The sequence below is a fragment of the Halichoerus grypus genome, chromosome 9, assembly GCF_964656455.1.
Source record: "Halichoerus grypus chromosome 9, mHalGry1.hap1.1, whole genome shotgun sequence".
NCBI lineage: Eukaryota > Metazoa > Chordata > Mammalia > Carnivora > Phocidae > Halichoerus > Halichoerus grypus.
Window position 1 is genome coordinate 124242717 of NC_135720.1, and position 27130 is coordinate 124269846.

Here is a 27130-nt window from a genome sequence, read left to right on the forward strand (position 1 = left end):
CTGTACCCTGAAACAAATAATACATTATATGTTAATTAAAAAAATTAAAATCATGATTGGATTGCCTGGGTCATTCCTGAACTATAGAAATGCCTCCCATGCTTAGGGAAAACTTGATTCCAATTTTAAGGGTTTAATTTAGAATTGGTATTTTAGTATTTTATACTGTTGGACTACAATAACATTTTTCATTAATCCTAATCTGTAGATTCTCCAAAGTTGCCACCACTGATTGAGTAATGTCATCATCGGAAAAGTTATAAAGAGTAGCAGAGGCCTCTTTTTCTGCTATACCAAAGTGAGGAATGTCATGCTTGACATTCCTGGGCCTGAATCATAGTTAAAGAAAAAAAATATAAAAGCCAAATCAATTCCATCATGAAGCCTACCTCTGGCAATGGTCACCAGCCTGGAAATTTTTACTCCTAGGCATCTGTAAAGTTAGTAATGCAGGGGTGTGTGTCATTGCCACTTTTCCAAAACACCAAAAGGAAGTAGTATCTTTACCTTTACTAAGGTGGCACCAAATCACATTCAGTGTGCTCTTACTGATTGTCTGGTGGTGGTGATCAGCACTATGGACACCATTAGAAGTTCTGATTGGCAATTATATAAATTTTTGACACAAGAATGGGGGTAACAAATTATTATTACATATTCATGCTTTTTTGATAGATGAAAAGTTTCCAAAAATAAGATGCATATGAGGAAATGTGAAAAAGCTCCACAGTGGTGGTATGACTGGGGACAATGGCCATTGAGCACCTGGGTCCTCAGTTCACTCCAATACAGGGGGTTTTAGTTGCTTATAAACCAAAGGTTCAGCTAGATGTGCTTTTTAAATTTTTATTTTATTTTTAAAAAATAAAACTGTTAGGGAACTGTGTTGTGGTTGGTCTGTATAATTAGGGAATAGACTTCATGTTTTTATCTCTGACTTCACAGTTTATTTGGGATGCCTGAAGGGTGGAATTTCTAACCCAGGTGAATTTTTAAATGTAATCTGAGTAGTCATACTAGTTTGTTGCTTGAAGAGGTTTGCTCGATGTGAAGCTTCCAGTAAGATGCTAAAGTCAACAACTGGAGGAAAATAAAAGCATGGTTTTATAGTAAGCCTCTTGTGGAACTACTTGGCAAGCTATCAAAGGAGTGATGTCAGTACTTTTTTTTTTTTTTTAATGCATGGAAAGAGAAAAAACTTTCTAAATACTAGGACAAAGAGAAGTAGTAGCAAAATGGATAAAGTAAAAAATAGCTCTATTTTCAGTTTATCCATGCGATCATGTATGCTGGGGGATCAGAAGCCCTGGAGTCCATCTTGTCTGCAGGTTCCTCAGTCATTCGTCTTGTATTGGGCTCTACGAAACTCCAGGACCTACCTCCACTTGTGGTCAGTTTGATTTACTAGCTGGAATTCGAGATTTTTTATAACACTAAAGAGTACACCAAACATCGATTGGTTAAAAAAAGTTCAATCTTGGAGTTAGTTCCCAAAAGGCACGGTCAGGACAGGGTATTAATGGGGATTAATGATGGCACCGTGGTTCAATATTAGCAAAAGACCAGAGTTAAAAATAAATGTACATATCTCAAGGGAAGCAGGTAAGTCCAGGCTGGCAACAGTATAAAGACTGAAATTTTAAAATATGAAACTATATTGACATTTTTTCTCCTCTCTCTCCTTCCAAAATTTCCCAATAATGTCACATTATTAATATTAATGTTATCGATATTATTATTGAATTAAGCCCCTAGAGGAGCAAGTTACCTCCAGCTACATTTTCCTGCAGTGCTTTTGGCAACTGGCATTTTGGATATAATTTCCACCATGGAGAGGGGGTTTCCATGAATAGCAGCATAATTTGTTATTGCTATGGGCCCTTGTCAGCCATTCTTCTACCTCTTTGTCCAATATCCCAACACGTGGTAGGATAGTGTTTAGTCCTGGGAAAACTCCATGCAAAGCTGGAGAGATTTGGTTTCCCATTCAACCCTAGACTTATTTCATCAGTGAATATGCCATGCTGTTGACATATTCTACTCATCAGCCTGTGTTTTCTATTAGACTGTAAGGTCTTTGAAGGCAGAAATTATGTTTTTTTCTAGACTGTACCCAAGTATCTAGACTGGTAGATTCTCAACAAATACTTGTTGAATGAATGAGTTAATATTGAGTGTTTTACTACTAACGATCACTACCACCATCACCACCATCATGATTATCCCCATGATCATAATCATCACCATCACCATCAGTGGGCACCACTACCAACTACCAATACCACCATCAAACGATATTTGGTGCCTTATCCGCTTTGGGAACTCTTTCCTCAGGGACCCAATGCCTCTAGTTATTTAGAATTCTCTGATTTACACCCTTTTTCATTTATTCCCTATTTCAAAATTCACCTATTCTGGATGCCATTCCCTTGGGTTTTTTTTTTTTTTTTCCTCTAGGAGACAGCTACTTAACTTGATGTCGTAATTGTGTTATTAGTACTGATGTGTAGGTAGTGGCCTTCTAAGGTAATGTGATCTGACAGCAAGAACACTATCTACTTCCAGTTCAGCCATTTATTTGCTATGTGACCTCAAGTGACTTCATTTTCAAGGGCTTCTTCCCCTAGAAAACCCCTGGAGAGTCTTGCAGATTTCATTACTGGTTCTGTGTGCATTTCAACATAGACTTTCTGTTGATAAAGTCTCAACCCAAAAGAGGGAACCTGCACGGAGGTGAAATATTAGGAATTTCACAGTGAATAAAGAAGTGGTATTCACAACAGTGGCCACTCAAGCAGCAGTGTATCTCCCTGGAGAACTCTGCCCATAGTTGCTGCCAGATCCACTCAGTCATGGGACAGGTAACCACCCAGCTGCCAGGCTATACTGTCAAAGCCTTTCCCCTTTCCCAGAACCGTGTTGTTTTTCTCACAGATGGTATAGCACAACTGTTCTGTTAGTCTGACAGAGGCTCAGAGTCCATGTCTGGTTTCTTCAGTGATTCAGGACCAGCAATGGAACGCTTTATTAATGCCCTGTGAGCAAAATGAATTTTCAGACAGCACAAGGCATCCTTCTACAATTTTCCTGGCACATTTCCTGGCAATTGTCCTGGTGGGGACTGTCCCATCATATATGAGGTAGAAAGAAAACAACAATCAAGCAATGTAACTTAAAGGAGAAAGTACAACTTTGGTCAAGTTTCTTCTTTTTTCTAATTTCCTCTATTTAAAATTTTTCTCTCTTAAATCAGTCTGCGGTGTGGCTTTGGTAAAATGCACCACTCAGTATTTAGAAGAGCCTAAATAAAAGTCAGCTTATATAAGGTTATAACATCTCAGACCCAATATCCCAACAATGAGATTACAGGATTTTTAGACTTTCTTTCTCTTGGGAAAATCCAATAGCCCAAGGCTGTCCAGATTGTCATAAACTTTTCCGGTTTTCACATCAAAGTGAAGGAACAACAACTCAAAATGAGGACAAAATAAGATACTGGATTTATAAAGGAAAAAACAGAAGAAAGAAGAACATTGGTTTGAAGAATAAAAAGATATATGTGCTACCACTGGGAATAACAAATGTGGTTCGAGCAGAGAGACAAAATTTTATTTTAAGGATGAAGTGAGTCCTGGAGAGGTTGAGTGATTTGTCCTGAGTCACACAGTAAGTTAGCGGTAGAGTCAGAGCTGAGGGATCTGATCTGACATGGGCCAGAGCTCTTCCCATATGATGCTGCCTCCACTTTTGCTTCAGTAGAGAAATGAAAACCAGCAGGTGTTGGTTTTTTTTTTTTTAAGATTTTATTTATTTATTTGAGAAAGAGAGTGAGCAAGAGAGCATGAGCGGCGGGGTGGGAGGGGGTGGCGGGGCGGGGGGAGGTGCAGAGGGAGAGGGAGAAGCAGACGCCCCGCCAAGCAGGGAGCCCAATGTGGAGCTTGATCCCAGGATTCCAGAATCATGACCTGAGCTGAAGGCAGAAGCTTAACCGACTGAGCCACCTAGGTACCCTGAAAACCAGCAGGTTTTGAATGAGGTAAGAAGACAGATCCTCTGTGCAGGTGAGGAGGGTTATGTTTACTGCATAGTCTGGGAAACTGAACCACAGAGGGGTTTAGTGCTGTGGTCCTCATTGGGGATGGTTTTAACCCCCAGGGAACATTTGGAAATATCTGAAGCCATTCCTGGTGGTCACAACAGGTGGGTGGAAGGTGCTACTATCATCTCTAGGGTAGAAGCCAAGGATGCTGCTAGAATCCTTTTGTGCACAGGCCAACCCCCACAACAAGGAACTATCCAAGGTCATCGACACTGGACAATAAAAATTTTTATCTGGGGATTGTGCACTTAACATCCAGATTTATATTACTATTATTATCATTAGAAAGTTTGCACACCTGAATTATTGTCTGTACTCATTTAGCATTGTGCTCCCACCAACTCCCTGCAAATTCCCTGCAATCTTCAGTGCTAGACTTTGTCATGACCACAGTAGGCAAATTTGTCTTTGGGGCCTCAATCTGCACTTGCCTCTTGTCCCTACTGGGTCCTCTTCAGGCTGCTCATTCCCACTCCTTCGTGGCAGCAGCTGATCCCAGGAAATCGAACTGAAGTCAATGTATTGCCCCTCCCAGAGAATTTGCATGTCACCATGTCTGGCTGTTCTAGTACTGGTATCCTGTGAAAGGAATTCCTAGCCTTGGTGACCAGCCTGAGGAGATACATAAGAAGAATTCCTAGAACACCCAGCGGCAGCCTCAGTTCTTCCCGCCAACGAGGCCAGCCCCCCTGAGAAACCAGGCACAGGCTCCTCTGCCTGGGGATCAACGTTTTGGCCAGACTCATGCTGCTTCAGAACATTTTCTTTTTGGGCTTTCTAAATACATCTTCTCATATTTTAAGGCAAATTTTTGAGAAATTTGAGGGGGATCTTTGTTTTGTTTTTCTTTCAGTCTCTGTTTAACTTCACTCAATTTCAGGATAGATATCCAGAATTTGTGAATGGGAAAGGAACTGCCTAAATGACCAGAAAACAGTTGACTTTTTTTTTTTTAAAGTGTCATGTTTTTTATTGATTTTCAGTTTCTAAAATCATTATAACTGAATAGATTTTGAAAAGATTTATAGAGCTCTTCTAAGGATTAAAGGAGAAAATGGATATGAAAGGGTTTTGAAAACTATCAAACATATATTTTGTGGATGTAAACAATAGTGGGAGTAGAAACAGAAATATCGTCCAAAACGACCCAGGGTGAAACAATCAACAAAATTAAAAGAAAACCTTCACGATGGGAGAAGATATTTGAAAACAACATATCTGATAAAGGGCTAGTATCCAAATCTATAAAGAACTTATCAAACTCAACACCCCAAAAATAATCTAGTTAAGAAATGGGCAGAAGACATGAACAGACATTTTTCCAAAGAAGACATTCAGATGGCTAATAGACACATGAAAATATGCTCAATATCACTCATCATCAGGGAAATACAAATCAAAACTACAATGAGATATCATCTCATACCTGTCAAAATGGCTAAAATTAACAATACAGGAAACCACGGATGTTGGTGAGGATGTGGAGAAAGAGGAACACTCTCAAACTGTTGGTGGGAATGCAAACTGGTGCAGCCACTGTGGAAAACAGTATAGAGGTTCCTCAAAAGGTTAAAAATAGAGCTACCTTATGATCCAGCAATTGTACTACTAGGTATTTATGCAAAGGATACAAAAACACTGATTCGAAGGGACACATGTACCCAGATGTTTACAGCAACATTGTCAACAATAACCAAATTATGGAAAGAGCCCAGATGTTCATTGACTGATGAATGGATAAAGAAGATGTGGTATATAAACAATGAAACATTACTCAGCCATCTAAAAGAATGAAATCTTGCCATTTGCAATGACATGGATGGAGCTAGAGTGTATTATGCTAAGGGAAATAAGTCAGTCAGAGAAAGACAAATACCATATGATTTAACTCATGTGGAATTTAAGAAACAAAACAGATGAACATAGGGAAAGGGGGAAAAAAAGAGAGGGAGGCAAACCATAACAGACTTAACTGTAGAGAAACAAACTGAGGGTTGATGGAGAGGAGGTAGGAGGGGGATGGGCTAAATGGGTAATGGGTATTAAGGAGGGCACTTGATGTGATGAGCACCAGGTGTTATATATAAGTAACGAATCATTAAATTCTACTCCTGAAATCAGTATTACACTATATGTTAACTAACTAAAATTTAAATAAAAACTTGAAACAAAAACAAAACAAAACGAAAAACCGCCCAGGGTAGGGCCTCTGTCTCCTAATGCCCAAGACCTCTCCCTTCAAAAATAAAGCCAACCCAAACCAAACCATTTATCCTCACCCCTCCCCATAGGTTCTGTCGAGTTCTAAATCTTATAATTGGGTTATCAATTTTCAAAATTAGAACTCCATAGGTTTTTTGTGACTTATAACACTCAAGGAAATTTGCATTAGGATTGTGTGTTTAACACAAGATTCCACGGCTTCCACTTGGCCAGATGCCACTACAGAAAGTATTGGGTTAGCTGTTTCATGTTTACTTCCCTCTTGCATTGGCTTGTGTTAGGCAGTGATTTTTAGATTAGTAAAAATATGCACAAGGTGTGAGTAAGCTTAGGCTGGTGAGCGTGCCATTTCAGAATGCAAGAAGGCATTAGTTCATATTCAACCACTGAGAGCTGTTGCTTCCTTCTCACTGCAAACCTGCAATGGTAACTTCCAAGGAAAAGAAAAATGGGAATCTTGTCTGGGAAACAGGAATAGCAGTGATCACCTACAGGTCTAATATATATTGTTATAAATAATTATTATAAAGAAATTCCTAAGTTCTTTAGAATTTGCCATCTTTTCATTATGCAATGTGAACTAACAACAGAAAACAAAACTGCCTGGAGAGATTGGCTTTGCCTTCTTTTTATGCCCATGATCTTCTAAATTTACATGTAGCTTAGGTACTAATAAAAAACAGCCCTTCTTCTTAAAAGCTAACCAGAAATTATATTTCACATCACTATCATTCTAATATGTTTACATGAACAATATTGATTTTATTTAACTCAAACCAAACTCAAAGACAAAATTCTTCCAAAGAGAGGATTTGTTTTTTAGAAAACTTAAGGAAATTGATTAGATTTTTTTTTTTTTTTGCTCAGTCTTTGATTGCAGGAAATAACACCTCACTTAATGTTTCTTCAAGAATATTCTCCTCACAAACCAGATTTGGTATGCTTTAATGCACCAAAGGCAGGATCTATGCTGTATTTATCAGGACAGTCCAGGACTGCACAGGACCTGGGCATCACATTTAATCCACTTCGCCGCCTGACCCCCAACCTTCCTATTCATGATAATTCTGTCTCCTCTCCTAGAAGCTGTTCCATTGCAGGATCTCTGCATTCTTGAAGATGTTTCAGGATCTTCTATAGAGAGCCGCATGGGAGGCAGGAAATGTCTAGATTGGGAGTCTGCAGACCTGGGTTCTAGCTGAGGCTTTGTCACTGACAAACTGTTATCACCCTGTTTCCTAACTTGTAAAATGGCATGCATAATATCTGCCCTACTTACCTCATGCAGTTAATGTGAAGAATTAATTACAAACTATAGGCTAAACTAACTTTCATAAACTAGAAAGCCCTATGGTGAGGTATCATTATAATAGAACCTAGGATTTAGAGTCATTTATTTCTTTACTTTTACATGGGTGTGAAAATGGAGAAAAGCTGTGTCTTGCTCCTTTTTTTCCCTCTTTTTCTGATGCTTCTTGATGTTTGTTTGATTGATAGATTATAGTCATTGACATTTTGTCATGGTCACTCCTCAGTCCCTAGGCAAGAGATTCTAAGAATAAGTGGTCTATAGTATCATGTTATCTATCACCATTTGTCTGAAGCTAAAGAAACATACAGCACTGAGATAAGATTTTGTTTTATAACACTTGACAAGTTCAGGGAATTCAAGACTCTTACAAATAAGAGTTTAAGTCATCATTTCAACAGCTCTTAATGAACTGGCATCTATAATGAGGCAAATGACATGTGTAATCAACATAAGTAATCAGTAGTTGCTTACCATTGCAGACCCAACACGGCTGACTTTGATGGGATTCGCTCTACCAGAAAGGTCCATTTGTGCTTTGTCCATCACATACAGGCAAGCGTCAAGGATGCTATTCTCAAACTATTTGGGAAAAAATAAAAAATAAAATATAAAATGAAAAAGATGAAAAAAATAAAAGAGAAACTACTTAATGTCCACTCTGCAAGCCCAATATCCCCTGCCAAAAAACAAAATGAAAGCACAACCTCATGTTTAGGATATGTGTTTCCTATATAGTAATCACCCATAATCTTTAGTATGAAATGTTAAAAGTAGAAGGAAGAAGACATCCTCTTTTGTTTTTCAGTAAGATGGATAAAAACTTAAAAAGCAAGCTAGAAACATAAACAGAACTACTGGAGAGCTGGTATACTCAAGGATCCTGAACTGACTTGAAGTTCTTCAGAAAATTGTATAAATTAATTTAGATTTCTCCAACATGTGGGCTCTAGTGCCCAAGGCAAAGGAATAAACGATGTACCAAACTCAGGCCAAAGTCTTGAGACCTCAAAAGTAACACGAATGCTTGTGCATCTCAAAAATAAATGGCTCTCAGGTTATCACAGGGAGGTATTTCAGGCCTGTACACCTTGCACTGGTAACAGTAGGACACCTCGTGTCATGAATGCTTGTCCAAGGTTTCTCCTCTTTTAAAACAAGGTAGACTCCAGGGTCAAAGAGAGGGCAGGAAGGCCTAGAGAAAGATTACATTATCAAGGGAACCGCCTGGAAGTCAGTTCCATTGCAGGATCTCTCTGTTCTTAAAGATGTTTCAAGATCTCTTACAGAGAGCAGCATGGGAGGCTGTTTATAGTTCAATTTCCTTAGAAAGAACTACTGGCCCCATGCAACACCAGAATTTTTTTTTTTTTTTTTTTTTTTTTAAAGATTTTATTTATTTATTTGAGAGAGAGAGAATGAGAGAGACAGCACATGAGAGGGGGGAGGGTCACAGGGAGAAGCAGACTCCCCGCCAAGCAGGGAGCCCGATGCGGGACTCGATCCAGGGACTCCAGGATCATGACCTGAGCCGAAGGCAGTCGCTTAACCAACTGAGCCACCCAGGTGCCCCATCACCAGAATTTTTTTTTTAAAGAAAGGAACAAGGGCAAAATGGTAATCAAATGGCAAAATGGGGAAATTTCACCTATACTGCACCTCACTGAACAAGAGATTTCCCTGAATACAAACACTTTGCATATCCATCCAAGTACTTGTGACAGAAACCACAATCTTAATGGCTAATTACTGTGTAGTTCTTTATTAAATCTAGTTAAAATATCAACTTTCTGGGAACCCTAAACTGATAGGATGCATGCTGTAAAGTAAGGGCACTAGTTCTTCAGATATGTAAAGAACTCATTATTCTGGTTCTTATTAAGCATCATTTCTCAGTCTGTGGGACATGAAGTAGTGAACTGGAGAGGTAAAAAATAGTCACAGAACTAGTTGTTTCCCTGCATCATTGCAAACTACTGGCTTGGCTGGTTGTTTGGACTGAAAGACCTAAATTAATGGACTCTGAATGACAACAGAGACAGATGGTGGCTGTGCTCAAGGGTGTCTACCCAAAGGCTACTCAGCATGCTGGCTGAGGAATACTCTGATCATGCTTGGGACTCTTTCCAACTCTTCCCTGTTACCCACCTTGGTGACTTTTTTCCTTATTGATCTCTACATAATGTCACTTCGGGGATATAAATAGAATCACACCTAAACATTAGGAATTAAGACACTAGACAATAGGCAATATCGTGGGCTGTATGTCACTCAGGAAGGTAGGGCTTGTAACCAAGGAGCCAGGTGGGGATCCAAAAACAGGAGAAGAGCACACAGATGATTAGCTTGACAGGACATCAGAAGTGCAGGTGAGTAAGTCTCAGCACTGGGCACACAATTCTCAGGAGTCCGGGTGAAGAAGTGGGTCATGAAGTCAGGCAGACAAGACAAGAACTATTGATGACATTGATCCCAATGGCCAGGCTGGAGCAGGGGTAAGGGATGCAGGGAAAGCTCACATGGAAGTCAAAAGAAGGTATCAGAAACCAAGAAAGTTATCATGCGACCTGGCGAAGCCAGGTTCCATGAAATCTACCCTCCCATATACCCAGAACAATGGTACAATTCCAGTCATCTCAGCCAAATTCTCTGAGAAATGACACACTCATCTTTTCTCATGTTGCTAATGAAGGGTCTTGCTGAACCACAGGACATGTCTTCTTATGGGAATATGGTAGAAATATCAGTCACTTCTTCCATTGTTAGAGATATCAAACTGAAATAGTTTGAATTATTGAATATCTTAAATGGAATACCATTTGCTATTTTATACCCAGACAGTGTGTTATAAGATTGTAGTTGATAAAATGTCTCAAGGTAAAAGTCTAGTGGGCCCTCCTTTGATGAAATGGTGACATTCTTTTCTAATTCTTTTTTTTTTTTTTTAAGATTTTTATTTATTTATTGAGAGAGAGAGAGAATGATAGAGAGCATGAGAGGGAGGAGGGTCAGAGGGAGAAGCAGACTCCCTGCTGAGCAGGGAGCTGGATGTGGGACTCGATCCTGGGACTCCAGGATCATGACCTGAGCCAAAGGCAGTTGCTCAACCAACTGAGCCACCCAGGCGCCCCCATTCTTTTCTAATGCTAATTTCTAATTTTCTAGTATCTTATACTAACAAAAAAGGTGATTTATTTGAGTTGACCACACGCCTTGTAGTATCCTTTGCAGTATTATCAAAACACTTTTCCTTATAAGAAAGGGAAAACTTCAGTCCATTCCATATTGAAGAACAATGTCTGAGCTAATGAGATTTCACTGTACTGGATGCCAAGCATTTCTCACTAGAATGCCACGTTATCCATAGAATCTCTGATCTCCGTAACCTTGTAATACCTAAGATACGTGCTTTCAGTGGATAAATTATGTAGTTGCCTTTCTAAGTCTCTACTCCTGGGCTGTCTGTCTTGGAGTCTCAGATTCTGAAAAGCAGGAAATTGTGCATGTCTAATATCGACATATGGCACCTTGTAGTGATACATGTGACAAAAAATATTAAGGAAAAATGTCCTTGACAATGACAAATATTAAATGGCTCACCTGACCATAACTCCAGCTTCTACTCTTGATGTCATTGAATTCTCCATAAAAAATAACCCCGATGTCATTCAGGACATACTCTTCTCTTTCTTTATCATCATCCAGGTATACAGCATCCTCTGTGTCAGAATTTAAACATAATGACCATTACCAAACCAGACTGTTTTCATATACTCGAAAGTTTGTTCTGGTCCTAAGCTGCATTTTAATTAACTAAATGAAAAAAAAAATGTCTTTTGTTTCACTAAAGAGAGCTCATTTCCTGATATGTAATTTCAGAAATGGTGAACCTAATCGGTAGTGAAGATCAGCATGTAAAGGATCACATTTGTCAGCAAAATGCTGACAAACTCTGGCCTTTTAAGTTCCAAGTAGCACAATTAAATTGACATGTCTCATTAAACATTTTTAGGATTCTGGGACATCAGTAGTTTCAGAATCAGAATTCTGTGATGCAGATACAAATCTGTAACACAGATCAAAAAATAATTTCCAAGCTATTAACATTAATAGAAAACTAGCTGAACTGAAATGATTTTTAAAACAAGTCTGGGATGTATTAGAAGAATGCAGCATGGTCTGTCCTGCCTGGTGTGTGGCGCATCATGGACAGGAGGAGGCAGGCTGGGGGTCATCTCCTATCAATGAACAATCCTTGCGGATATGTTGGTAAGTATGTGTCCGACCCAGTCTCCCGAATCAGCTTCCTCCACTGTGAGGACTTTTCTCCCCTGTGGCTATAATCTTAGGAAGGTCATGTTCCCCATCTGCCTGCTTAGTAATTAGCCTGATACTTATTCTCAGGCCAGGTATGAAAGCAGCAAAAGTATCACCAACAAAGGCAGGACCACACAGGTATAAATCACACTCAGGTAAATTTGCATGTTTGGAACAGGGACACGTTTGATTCTGACTGGGGACATGGTTTATTATGTTTCTCTGGCTCCCTGTTACCTTTGCAGTGTTCTTTCCTCCTCATTCCATGGTAAGACTTTTATCACTCTTTTTGGAGTAGTGTCAACCTTGGCTGCACGTTAGAAGCATCTGGGTAGATTTAAAAACTTCTAATTCCACCTGGACTGAACTCTAGATTGATTAAATAAGAGTTTCTGGGGCCTGGGGCCAAGATCCAGGTATCAAGTGTTTGTTTGTTTTTTCTTTTTAATTTTATTTATTTATATTTATTTATTTATTTAAAGCTCTCCAATGATTCTGATATGCACCACAATTCTCTAGCCCTTTGCTATTCAAAAGAATCATTGAAAGACCAGTGGCATCAGCATTACCTGGGAGTTAGGGAGAAATGCAGAGTCTCAGGCCCCGGCTCAAGTCCTATTGAATCACACTCTGCATGTTAACAAATTTGCAGGGGATTTACGTATACAGTAAGGTTTGCAAAGCACAGCTCGGTCCAACCAGTTTAGATCCCCATTCTGGGCTATATTATAGCTGTGATCGAATCATTTGGAGAGTACTTGGTCTTATCTCCTCCCCAGTACTTTGTTATATCTTCCTGTTTCTATTCTCTACCTCTTGCCTACTACTTGCCTGGTTTTTTGCAACTGTAAACACACACACACTCACATTTACACAGACACCAATGTCCAATAAACTGCACCCATTTAAAGTGTGCAATTTCACAATCAAAATAATAAACATATCCATCACTGCAAAAATTTCTTGTGTCCCTTTGTAATTCCTCCCTCTGGGATTCTCTCTCTGACCTCCCACTCCTGCCAGGGAACCATTAATCTGCGTTCTGTCACTGTAAATTCATTTGCATTTCTTAGAATTTTATATAAAAAGAATCCTCTAGCATGTACTTTTTTTGGGGGGAGGGGGTCTAGCTTCTTTCACTCAGGCTTGTTATTTGAAATTCACCCTCTTGGTTTGAAATTCACCCTCTTGACTGAAATTCAGTCACTCTCCAAATGATTCAATCACAGCTATAATATAGCCCAGAATGGGGATCTAAACTGGTTGGACCGAGCTGTGCTTTGCAAACCTTAATGAATACATAAATCCCCTGCAGATTTGTTAACATGCAGAGTGTGATTCAATAGGACTTGAGCTGGGGCCTGAGACTCTGCATTTCTCCCTAACTCCCAGGTAATGCTGATGCCACTGGTCTTTCAATGATTCTTTTGAATAGCAAAAGGCTAGAGAATTGTGGTGCATATCAGAATCATTGGAGAGCTTTAAATAAATAAATAAATATGTCGTATCAATATCTCATTCATCCCAATGCCATTTCATGTTTCCAGGAAAATCAGAGTTACATGACAAATGTGCAGCAGCCTTCCCTCTGCCCTTGCAGATGTGAGGTCTGATGCCTCACGTTGGCCTTTCAGGGTCTGGAGGCAGAATGCCACGGTTTTACCAGCAGTCTGTGCATAGGCATATGGCCCCGAAACCGAAGTGAGAGCTTCATTTCCAAGTGGAACAAACCAGAGAAGCGACAACTGAGTTCGAGGTCAATATTTCTGAGTAGAAGCACAAAAGAACACTTTTAAAAGAAAATCCCATTAGGGTGTGTGTGAAGGGGCATTGACCATTTGTTATATCTTGCATAGTCCTCCACCAGATATAATCACACATCCTGGAAAGTAAAGCCACTTTTGTTTTCATCCTTTTATAATAGTGGCTTAACTACTGTGACCATTGTGATAATAAACATCTTAGTCAAGTGGGTTTCAGAGGCCTGTTACTAAGATAGAAATCTCCTATTAAGACCACTGAGGTCTAGAAGTGCCATTTGACAATGTGTTTTTAACATGTTTTCATTATAATATGAGATGTTTATACCCTTGTCCTATAAGATATTAGAAATTGCATTGTATTATAGAGCTACTATAATTTAAATGACTGGTATAAAAATAGATTAATGGGTCAAAATAGAGAGCTTAGAAATAGATTTACTGTATGCATGTTTTTATGAAATTAATATATGATAAAGGAAATACTATAAACCAAAGATGAGTGTTTATTAAATTCAGTGAGAAAATTGGCTGTTTGTGAAAAGTAAATTCTCTGTACACCAAAATAAATTGAAAATTAATTTAAAACCTGAATTAAAAAACAGAAAGCATAAGAAATTTAAAATAAAAATTAAAAAATGAGTATTTGGTCTCTAGATGAAAACATTTTATCTAAACAAAAATAATAGAAAAATTTAAAAAGTGTTTTTTAGATTTTTATTATTTATTTATTTATTATTTATTTATGTATTTATTTTAGAGAAAGAGCGAAAGAGTGAGTGTGAGTCGGGGAGGGGGTGGATGGGGCAGAAGGAGAGGGAGAGAGATAGTCTTAAGCAGCCTCTACACCCAGCTCAGAGACTGATGCAGGGCTCAATTCCACAACCTTGAGATCATGACTTTAACTGAACTAAAGAATTGGATGCCCAACTGACTGAGCCACCCAGGTGCCCCTCGGTGTTTTTTTAAAGATAAATATATAACTTGAATTTTAGATATAATATAATTCAAAAGTGCATAACAAACTAGGGATATATTTGCAACAACAGAAAACCTTAGCAATTTTTCCTCATATATAAAGAATCCAATAAATTGATGAGAAAATCATAAAGTGCATTTAAAAAGTCAACAAAAGGAAAACCTGTTCACAGAGAGGAAATGCAAACAGAAACTAAATATATAAAAACAATTTTAACTGAGTAGTAACCTAAGAACTGCAAAGGTTTATAAGTAAATTTTTATCCACAAAAATACAATTTCAATCTATTTTTATTCTTTTATAGACAATATTTTTTTTTTACTTGACTTTAAGGTTTGGCTTTTTCTTTAAAGTTTTGACATTTAAACAGTTTGCATCCAAATATGGGTCTTTTTTTCATTTACCAGGTTTGATACACTCTGATCCTTTACAGTTTGACAATGTGAGTCTTTCTTCAGCTCTGGGAATTTCTCTTTTAACTTTGACTATTTTCTTTTTTTTAATTTTTCTATATTTTCTTATAATAAAATGCCTTTTAGGCAGATGTTGAACTTTCCAGATGTCCTCCATGCCTCTTACCATACTTTCCTCTCTGTCTCTCTCCCTCTGTCTCTCTCTCTATGTATGTATTATACAAGAAAATATGTTAAGAAAGAATACCATCAGCATCTCCAGAAGAATTGAGGAATTCCTGGAACAAAAAAATGGTTGAATGAAGTATGGTATGTAATGAACAGCTATATAAAAGCATTGGGAAGATCTCTATATACTGCTATGGAAGGATATCCAGGAGCTCTTGTTAAGCAAAAAAAAAAGGTGCACAAGAAATGTATGTAGTTTATTACCTTTTATTTAAGAAAGAAGGGAGGTAAATAGGTAGGTAGATACATATTTATGTACATTCACATGTGTGCTTATATTTTTAAATGTAGAGATAAACCAAAAATTAACAAAATTATTATCTAAAGTGTAGGAGGGATAATTGGGAGTTAGACTTTCTCTCTTAAGTATCTTTATTGTTTTGTAATTTGACTTTGGGGTTACATAAATGTTGTGTAAAGTCATAAAACAAAACTAAATAGAAATAAAAGACAAAGCTATTTCTAAATAAATGAAGCCAAAATGAAGCAAATGAACATGACTGTGTAAATAGATTAGTGACTTAACCACAGAAAACTATTTCAAGTTACTTTAAAACAGAGTAATTTCACTATATATGCCCAGTAGAATATAACATAAAGAAAAACTGTAAAATAAACAAAAAAAAATGAAAGAAAAAGTAAACTGTATTAGTTACCATATTGTTACTAATAATATTGATATTGCTATTCTGAAATGAATACAACATGAGGGGGGCGGAGCAAGATGGCGGAGGAGTAGGAGACCTGGATTTCGTCTCCTCTCAGGAATTCAGCTGGATAGGGATCAAACCATTCTGAACACCTACAAACTCAACAGGAGATCAAAGAAAAGAAGAGCAACAACTCTCTGAACAGAAAAGCGACCACTTTCTGGAAGGTAGGACGTGCGGAGAAGTGAATCCGAGGCGATATTCGGGAGGATAGACGGCGGGGGAGGGGCCTCCGTCGGCCGCTTCTGGCAAGTGATAGAGCCACGGAGCACAAAATCAGAACTTTTAGAAGTCTGCTCCGCTGAGGGACGTCACTCTGGTGGCGAAGTGGGGGGTGGAACCCTCGCGGGACAGTGTGGTCTCAGGACCCTCGGGGTCACAGAAAGACCGGGGGTGCCTGAGTGCGGCAGAGCTCCCAGGTATCGGAGCAGGGAAGCCGGCTGCAGAGACGGAGCCCAGGCGCAGGCTCTCAGCTCGGGGTTGCTATAAACCGTGATCCGCGGCACAGTCGGGCCACTGCTCCTCCAGCAGGGACCCAACAAGCGGCAGATCCGGGGAGACTCACCTTCTTCCCCCGGGAGGAGAGGTGCGGGAGCGCACCGCGGGGATCTGCTAGGTTTGGAGACTTCACCCGGGGTCGGGTGCCAGATAGAAAGGCGCGGTCACAGGCCGGGTGAGCGCGGAGTGTGGCCGGAGACCGGGGAGACGGGAGTGACTGACTGCTTTTCTCTGGGGGCTCGCTGAGGAGCGGGACCCCGAGTTCTCGGCTCCTCCGGGTTGGAGACTGGGAGGCCGCCATTTTCACTCTCCGCCTCCAAAGCTGTACGGAAAGCTTGCAGGGAACAAAAGCTCCGGAGAGCAAACCCGAGCAGATTACTCAGCCCGGACCGGCAAGGGCGGGGCAATTTTGCCTCCGGCAAAGACATTTGGGAACCACGGCAACAGGCCCCTCCCCCAGAAGATCAGTGAGAACAGCCAGCCAAGACCAAGTTTACCGATCAATGAGAACGGCAGAACTCCAGCGCTAGGGGAACACTGCACATAGAATTCATGGCTTTTTTACCATGATTCTTTAGTCTTTCAAAGTTAATTATTTTTTTTAACTGTCTTTTTTTCTTTTTTCCTTTTTTCTTTTTTTTTGAATTTTTCTTTTTCCCTTTTTCAACCAACATCTTATCAATCCCTTTTTTAAATAAAAACATTTTTATTTTTCATTTTTAAAGTCATATTCTATCCCTTCATAGTAGTTACCCGTATTTTTGGCATATATATATAAGTTGTTCTCTCTTTAAAATTTTGAGATAGTTTCTTCTAACAGATCAAAATATACTCTAAATCTCTAGTGTATGGTTTTTTTCTACTCCCCTGCCTGATCGCATTCTCTCCCTTTTTTCTTTCTTTCTTTTTTTTTTTTTTTTAATCCTCTTCTTTCTTTTTTCAAACAACTTATCAAATCCTTTTTTAAAATTTTTTATAATTTCCATCTTTACAGTCATATTCCATCCCTTCATCATATCAACCCTTATTTTTGTACATATATAAGTTTTTCTTTCTTTAAAATTTTGGGAGGGACTTTCTTTTAACAGACCAAAATACACCCAAAATCTAGTGTGTGGCACTGATCTATAATCCAGCCTGATCATATTTGATCACATTCTGTTTTTGTTTTGTTTTGTTTTGTTCTGCTTTTGTTTGTTTTTATCTTTATCTTTTTCTTTTTTCTTTTTTTCTTTCCTTTTGTTTTTTCTCTCTTTCCCTCTCTTTTCCCACTGCTTCAGGTCTTTTCTGATTTGTTTAGAGTATATTTTCTGGGGACGTTGTTACCCTGCTAGCATTTTGTTCTCTCATTAATCTATTCTCCTCTGCACAAAATGACAAGACGGAAAAAATCACCTCAACAAAAAGAACAAGAGGTAGTACCGACTGCCAGGGACCTACTCAATACGGACATTAGTACGATGTCAGATCTAGAGTTCAGAATCATCACTTTAAAGATACTAGCTGGGCTTGAAAAAAACATGGAAGTTATTAGAGAAACCCTTTCTGGAGAAGTAAAAGAACTAAAATCGAACCAAGTAGAAATCAAAAAGGCTATTAATGAGGTGCAATCAAATATGGGGGCGCTAACTGCTAGGATAAATGAGGCAGAAGAAAGAATCAGTGAGATAGAAGACCAAATGATGGAAAATAAAGAAGCTGAGAAAAAGAGAGATAAACAACTACTGGATCACGAGGGCAGAATTCGAGAGATAAACGATACCATAAGACGAAACAACATTAGAATAATTGGGATCCCAGAAGAAGAAGAAAGAGAGAGAGGTGCAGAAGGTATAATGGAGCAAATTATAGCAGAGAACTTCCCTAATTTGGGGAAGGAAACAGGCATCAAAATCCAGGAAGCACAGAGAACCCCTCTCAAAATCAATAAAAATAGGTCAACACCCCGACATCTAATAGTAAAACTTACGAGTCTCAGAGACAAAGAGAAAATCCTGAAAGCAGCTCGGGAGAAGAGATATGTAACCTACAATGGTAGAAACATTAGATTGGCAACAGACTTATCCACAGAGACCTGGCAGGCCAGAAAGGACTGGCAGGACATATTCAAAGCACTAAATGAGAAAAATATGCAGCCAAGAATACTATATCCAGCTAGGCTGTCATTGAAAATTGAAGGAGAGATAAAAAGCTTCCAGGACAAACAAAAACTAAAGGAATTTGCAAACACGAAACCAGCCCTACAACAAATATTGAAAGGGGTCCTCTAAGCAAAGAGAGAGCCTAAAAGCAACATAGACCAGAAAGGAACACAAACAATATACAGTAACAGTCACTTTACAGGCAATACAATGGCACTGAACTCCTATCTTTCAATAGTTACCCTGAATGTAAATGGGCTAAATGCCCCAATCAAAAGACAGAGGCTATCAGATTGGATTAAAAAACAAGACCCATCGATATGCTGTCTGCAAGAGACTCATTTTAGACCCAAAGACACCCCCAGATTGAAAGTGAGGGGGTGGAAAACCATTTACCATGCTAATGGACACCAAAAGAAAGCTGGGGTGGCAATCCTTATATCAGACAAATTAGATTTTAAACCAAAGACTGTAATAAGAGATGAGGAAGGACACTATATCCTACTTAAAGGGTCTATCCAACAAGAAGATCTAACAATTGTAAATATCTATGCCCCTAACATGGGAGCAGCCAATTATATAAGGCAATTAATAACAAAAGCAAAGAAACACATTGACAACAATACAATAATAGTGGGGGACTTTAACACCCCCCTCACTGAAATGGACAGATCGTCTAAGCAAAAGATCAACAAGGAAATAAAGACTTTAAATGACACACTGGACCAAATGGACTTCACAGACATATTCAGAACATTCCATCCCAAAGCAACGGAATACACATTCTTCTCTAGTGCCCATGGAACATTCTCCAGAATAGATCACATCCTAGGTCATAAATCAGGTCTCAACCGGTACCAGAAGATTGGGATCATCCCCTGCCTATTTTCAGACCACAATGCTTTGAAACTAGAACTCAATCACAAGAGGAAAGTCAGAAAGAACTCAAATACATGGAGGCTAAAGAGCATCCTACTGAAGAATGAATGGGTCAACCAGGAAATTAAAGAAGAATTAAAAAAATTCATGGAAACCAATGAAAATGAAAACACAACTATTCAAAATCTTTGGGATACAGCAAAGGCAGTCCTAAGAGGAAAGTATATAGCAATACAAGCCTTTCTCAAGAAACAAGAAAGGTCTCAAGTACACAACCTAACCCTACACCTAAAGGAGCTGGAGAAAGAACAGCAAATAAAGCCTAAACCCAGCAGGAGAAGAGAAATAATAAAGATCAGAGCAGAAATCAATGAAATAGAAACCAAAAGAACAGTAGAACAGATCAACGAAACTAGGAGCTGGTTCTTTGAAAGAATTAACAAGATTGATAAGCCCCTGGCCAGACTTATCAAAAAGAAAAGAGAAATGACCCAAATCAACAAAATCATGAATGAAAGAGGAGAAATCACAACCAACACCAAAGAAATACAAACAATTATAAGAACATATTATGAGCAACTCTATGCCAACAAATTAGATAACCTGGAAGTAATGGATGCATTCCTAGAGATGTATCAACTACCAAAACTGAACCAGGAAGAAATAGAACACCTGAACAGACCTATAACCACTAAGGAAATAGAAGCAGTCATCAAAAATCTCCCAAAACACAAAAGCCCAGGGCCAGATGGCTTCCCAGGGGAATTCTACCAAACATTTCAAGAAGACTTAATACCTATCCTTCTGAAACTGTTCCAAAAAATAGAAATGGAAGGAAAACTTCCAAACTCATTTTATGAGGCCAGCATTACCTTGATCCCAAAACCAGACAAAGACCCCATCAAAAAGGAGAATTACAGACCAATATCCCTGATGAACATGGATGCAAAAATTCTCACCAAAATACTAGCCAATAGGATCCAACAGTACATTAAAAGGATTATTCACCACGACCAAGTCGGATTTATCCCTGGGCTGCAAGGTTGGTTCAACATCCGCAAATCAATCAACGTGATACAATACATTAACAAAAGAAAAAACAAGAATCACATGATCCTCTCAATAGATGCAGAAAAAGCATTTGACAAAGTACAGCATCCTTTCTTGATCAAAACTCTTCAGAGTATAGGGATAGAGGGTACATACCTCAATATCATAAAAGCCATCTATGAAAAACCTACAGCGAATATCATTCTCAATGGGGAAAAACTGAGAGCTTTCCCCCTAAGGTCAGGAACGCGGCAGGGATGTCCACTATCACCACTGCTATTCAACATAGTATTGGAAGTCCTAGCCACAGCAATCAGACAACAAAAAGAAATCAAAGGCATCCAAATTGGCAAAGAAGAAGTCAAACTCTCACTCTTTGCAGATGATATGATATTTTATGTGGAAAATCCCAAAGACTCCACCCCAAAACTGCTAGAACTCATACAGGAATTCAGTCAAGTGGCAGGATATAAAATCAATGCACAGAAGTCAGTGGCATTCCTATACACCAACAACAAGTCAGAAGAAAGAGAAATTAAGGAGTCAATCCCATTTACAATTGCACCCAAAACCATAAGATACCTAGGAATAAATCTAACCAAAGAGGCAAAGGATCTGTACTCAGAAAACTATAAAATACTCATGAAAGAAATTGAGGAAGACACAAAGAAATGGAAAAACGTTCCATGCTCATGGATTGGAAGAACAAATATTGTGAAGATGTCAATCCTACCTAGAGCAATCTACACATTCAATGCAATCCCCATCAAAATACCATCCACTTTCTTCAAAGAAATGGAACAAATAATCCTAAAATTTGTATGGAACCAGAAAAGACCCCGCATAGCCAGAGGAATGTTGAAAAAGAAAAGCAAAGCTGGCGGCATCACAATTCCAGACTTCCAGCTCTACTACAAAGCTGTCATCATCAAGACAGTATGGTACTGGCACAAAAACAGACACATAGATCAATGGAACAGAATAGAGAGCCCAGAAATGGACCCTCAACTCTATGGTCAACTAATCTTTGACAAAGCAGGAAAGAATGTCCAATGGAAAAAAGACAGTCTCTTCAACAAATGGTGTTGGGGAAATTGGACAGCCACATGCAGAAGAATGAAACTGGACCATTTCCTTACACCACACACAAAAATAGACTCCAAATGGTTGAAAGACCTCAATGTGAGACAGGAGTCCATCAAAATCCTAAAGGAGAACACAGGCAGCAACCTCTTCGACCTCAGCCGCAGCAACTTCTTCCTAGAAACATCGCCAAAGGCAAGGGAAACAAGGGCAAAAATGAACTATTGGGACTTCATCAAGATAAAAAGCTTTTGCAAAGCAAAGGAAACAGTCAACAAAACCAAAAGACAACTGACAGAATGGGAGAAGATATTTGCAAATGACATATCAGATAAAGGGCTAGTATCCAAAATCTATAAAGAACTCATCAAACTCAACACCAAAAGAACAAAGAATCCAATCAAGAAATGGGCAGAAGACATGAACAGACATTTTTCCAAAGAAGACATCCAAATGGCCAACAGACACATGAAAAAGTGTTCAATATCGCTCGGCATCAGGGAAATCCAAATCAAAACCTCAATGAGATACCACCTCACTCCAGTCAGAATGGCTAAAATTAACAAGTCAGGAAATGACAGATGTTGGCGGGGATGCGGAGAAAGGGGAACCCTCCTACACTGTTGGTGGGAATGCAAGCTGGTGCAGCCACTCTGGAAAACAGTATGGAGGTTCCTCAAAAAGTTGAAAATAGAGCTACCATATGATCCAGCAATTGCACTCCTGGGTATTTACCCCAAAGATACAAAAGTAGGGACCCGAAAGGGTATGTGCACCCCAATGTTTATAGCAGCAATGTCCACAATAGCCCAACTGTGGAAAGAGCCAAGATGCCCATCAACAGATGAATGGATAAAGAAGATGTGGTATATATATACAATGGAATATTATGCAGCCATCAAAAGGAATGAGATCTTGCCATTTGCAACGACGTGGATGGAACTGGAGGGTATTATGCTGAGCGAAATAAGTCAAACAGAGAAAGACATGTATCATATGACCTCACTGATATGAGGAATTCTTAATCTCAGGAAACAAACTGAGGGTTGCTGGAGTGGGGGGTGGGGTGGGAGGGATGGGGTGACTGGGTGATGGACACTGGGGAGGGTATGTGTTCTGGTGAGCGCTGTGAATTGTGCAGGACTGTTGAATCTCAGATCTGTACCTCTGAAACAAATAATGCAATATATGTTAAGAAAGAAAAAAAGAAGAAGAATGTAGCAGGAGGGGAAGAATGAAGGGGGGGAAATCGGAGGGGGAGAAGAACCATGAGAGACGATGGACTCTGAAAAACAAACTGAGGGTTCTAGAGGGGAGGGGGTTGGGAGGATGGGTTAGCCTGGTGATGGGTATTGAGGAGGGCACGTTCTGCATGGAGCACTGGGTGTTATGCACAAACAATGAATCATGGAACACTATATCTAAAACTAATGATGTAATGTATGGGGATTAACATAACAAAAAAAAAAAATTAAAAAAAAAAATGAAATGAATACAACATAAGCAATCATGTTAATGACATTAGAAACCAAGATTTGCAGGATAAGAGAAAAAATGCATAAGCTAAATCAAAGAAATAAAATTTGAAACCTTGTATTTTAACTTCAAGCCACTTATTACATAATATTCTTTTGCAAATCATTTTAGATTTAGTGCTATTTTTCCTCAACTGTTTTATTAATTTTTTTTTTTAATCTGGAGGGAAAGGCATTCTTTCATTTTTCTTTTCATAATGACTTGTAGGCATGATATGATACTTAGTACTGTAGCTACCAGAAATTGGTTTGTAACTCCTGCTGCTGCAGACTAAGAGCTGGACCGATTTTGAATAAGAATGAAAGAATTAAAAAATCTGACTTCAAAAAGAAGTTTTTCTTTAAAATCTTTGTAAAATGGGGGCACCTGGGAGGCACAGTCAGTTAAGAATCTGACTCTTGATTTCGCCTCAGGTCATGCATGATCTCAGGATTGTGAGATCGAGCCCCACGTCAGGCTCTGCACTAGGCATGGAGTCTGCTTAAGATTCTCTCTCTTCCTCTCCCCCTGCCCCCTCCCTCCTCCCCCTCCTCCTCTAAAAATAAATAAATAAATAAACAAACAAACAAACAAACAAATAAATAAAATCTTTGTAAAATGGCTGTAAGACTGACTCATCCTTGGAAAGCTTCATAACTGAGTGAGGTTTACATGGTTGCTGGCCCTCCCAGCCCCATACATTTCTGTAAGTTACCTCTGTGCCTTTGATTTCTCTCTGAATCTTATATGCACATTTGTTTTCTTACTCAAGAGAAAGAAAAATGTATTAAAAAAAAGAAAAATGTATTGAATAAATGAATAAACTTAATATATAAAATTATTAAATACTTCTTTAAAAAGGGTAACTTAGTCATTTATAGCATGTCAAGGATAAATTCAAAGAACTTCTTTTTTTTTCCGAAAGTGCTGTCTGGAGCCTATTGTGTAAATGTAGGTGTTTTGTAAAATAATCTTGAAATTGTACTTTGACATGTTTTTGGTCAGATTGCATCAGGCTTAATTTGTTTTGTTTTGTTTTTCATTTGAAAATGACTTTAGTATTGATTAATTCCATAATTGCCATATTCTGACATTAAGAGCTGTATATCAGCGCAGTAATATACTTTGGGGTATAGGCAGCTTCTTTGCTTCTTCTTTGTCTATCCTTGTCAATTAAGATTTCTTTTCTTGACTCACAAATTCTTTGATGCTTTCAGCCAGAAATTAGTCTTATAAAGCTATTTTTGAGTATAGTTTATATGAAATAAAAATATTTGGCTTTAGTAATAACTTTTCCAAGCTGACCTCATTCTAGCAAGATATTTTTCAGTCCTTTTATTTTATTAGACTATGCACTTTTTCTGAAATATTTTGTAACACTTAACTTTATTGTATTTTTGCCATTTAAAAGGTTGGTGTAGTTGGTCTGTAATTAAGTTGCAAATTTAAAACCACTGTTAGTTTTGTAATTCAAAATATAGTTATTTTTGTCCTAGTACATGTCATTCCACCTGCAGCTATACATGGAATCCCATTGATCTTCTAGCTACGACTCATTTCTTCACAGTTCACAAATGAAGAATGTGAAATTCAGTGAATGCAGTTACTAGTCCTATTGGGGGATGAATCTCATTTCACCAAAATTAAATTGTATTTACTCTAAAATGATGATACAAGTTGATGATACACTCTGAAGTTGGAAGACCTCCTCACTCAAGACTCCAAACTGGCTTATTCAGCTAAATTCTAGGTTACTGCTCTTTACTTTGTTCTCCACTAAGGGGTGTGATTTTTTAAATATTGAAAGATGACCATTCTAACTACTGGCAAATATCTCTGTTTTAGGAAGATATAACATGAAAAATTTTAAAAATATATATGAAGGAAGAGACTGGTTATCTCTTCCTATATTGTTTTGTTTATTCTCTTATGGCCTACAAATACATTTCTTTTTTTTTTTTTTAAAGATTTTATTTATTTCTCAGAGAGAGAGAAAGAGAAAGAGAGAGCACAAGCAGAGGGAGCGGCAGAGGGAGAAGCAGGCTCCCTGCAGAGCAGGGAGCCTGATGCGGGACTCGATCCCAGGATCCTGGGATCATGACCTGAGCCGAAGGCAGACACTTAACGACTGAGCCACCCAGGTGTCCCTACAAATACATTTCTGGAGGTTTGCTTTCACGATGATTTTCATCAACAAATATTATTAAGAGATTTTTTTTCCATTTATACTAGTCCCTGTAATACTGTAAGCGTTTCAATCAGAGCACACTATGATAATCAGAAATCTAATTTCATTATAATAAAATATCAAACAAAAGGATTTTAGAAAAAATAAATTTAAGTTGACAATATCAGTAATAGCTCATGATGTATTTTCTCTTTAGAAACCACATTTTCAAGTTCTACCCACTGAAAAGAACTAGAAAAAACAACCAATGTAGTAGCAATGAGTCTCTTGAGCCTGGATTATGGTCTCTAAGTACCATTCATTTCCCATCCCCCTTCCTTACTAAAAGGTACCCAGGTTCCTAAAAGAAATGACTCACTACAAATCTGGGTAAGGAAATGTACAAGACCAGCTTGAAATACTTCTTCCTACCAGAAAATAAAGAGGCTATTAAAGATTCTAGGAGTCATAGGAATCAGAAATAAACTGGAAAGGGTTCCACTGTCCAAGAATAAGACAATTCAAATATAAAAAAAAAAAGTCACTGCAAAGGATTAAAACACAAAAATTTCAATATTCATACATTTATAGTAATTTTAAAAATTCATTGGTTATCTTTGCAGGGTGCTAAAAACCAACTCATTATTCTGATAACTTAGAAATAAGGAAAGAGACACATATCTAGACTTCTTATATGAATATGACCTCAAGGCAACAAAATAATTGAAGCTAATAAATGCAGAAGGAATGGTAGATTAGAATATTGCCATTTTGCATTCCCTAATGAAATAATGAATCTAGGCTGAAATCATTTGTAACAAGGCTAGTGGGGAATCTCATAATGGATATAAGACTGACAAAACTTGATCCTATTGATAAATCTAAACATCACTAAAAGAGTAACAACCAGACATCATGTATCTCCTGATGGGATGGATGTCCTGGGAAGTGTACAGCATGACTTACATAATATTATTGCTGTACCTTCCCATCCCTACCACAAAAAGAAAATGATCCTCTTGAAGATAAATCTGACTGAGTTTCAGATCAAACTAACTGCTTAATAGAAAATACAGGGGCTAGAGAAATGTTACATGACACCAGGCGATAGCATAGATGTAGCAAAATCTTGATAACTATTGAATCTGGGAGATATATAGGTAGGTATTCATTGTACTACTCTTTCTACTTTTGAGTTCGTTTTAAAGTTTTAATAATAAAAATAAACCTTGCCAAAGGGCATAAAAGAACTTGAATAAATAAAAACATTCAAAATGTCTCTAATTGCATGTGAAGATTCAATATTGTAAAAATATAAATTCTACCCAAATTAGTTTCTATAGTCAATGAAAACCCAACCAAAATTCCACTCAGATTTTTTTAGAATTCTGCATGCTAATTTAAGTTTATCTGAAAAGACAATGTGAAAAAAATAGCCCAAAAATAAAATGTTGAAAATGAAGAAAAATGGGGGCACTTTTCCCATGGTAAATTGAACTTTGGTCCCAATTCATCTGTTCTTTTATCCATGCCTACTCATCCTTCTTTCTAAAGGTATAACATTCCCCTGTTGACCTTGAGTCTTACTTTGGCTAAAAAGGTGTTAGTCGAAGTGATGCAGGCAGGGGTTTGAAATGTGGTTGCACACTTGAGCGTATGCTCTTGCATTTCTGCTATCACCGTGAGAAAAACACGCCCTAGCAAGCCCACTAGTCACAGGAGGATGAAAGACACATGGAGCAGAGCATCTCTATAGCTG

The 27130-nt window shown here is 38.3% G+C and overlaps 1 protein-coding gene across 3 annotated transcripts in view; it reads right to left on the bottom strand.

The window, feature by feature from the left end:
• The window catches only part of F13A1 (coagulation factor XIII A chain), a 167423-nt gene that overhangs the window by 84678 nt on the left and 55615 nt on the right, over positions 1-27130 (bottom strand). For all 3 annotated transcript variants that reach the window (XM_078055667.1, XM_036068835.2, XM_036068836.2), the window contains exons 5-6: positions 11232-11350; positions 8106-8213 (exon numbers count right to left, since the gene is read on the bottom strand). In XM_078055667.1, the coding sequence (XP_077911793.1) occupies positions 8106-8213; positions 11232-11350 (227 nt within the window). The remainder of the gene's footprint in view (positions 1-8105; positions 8214-11231; positions 11351-27130) is intronic.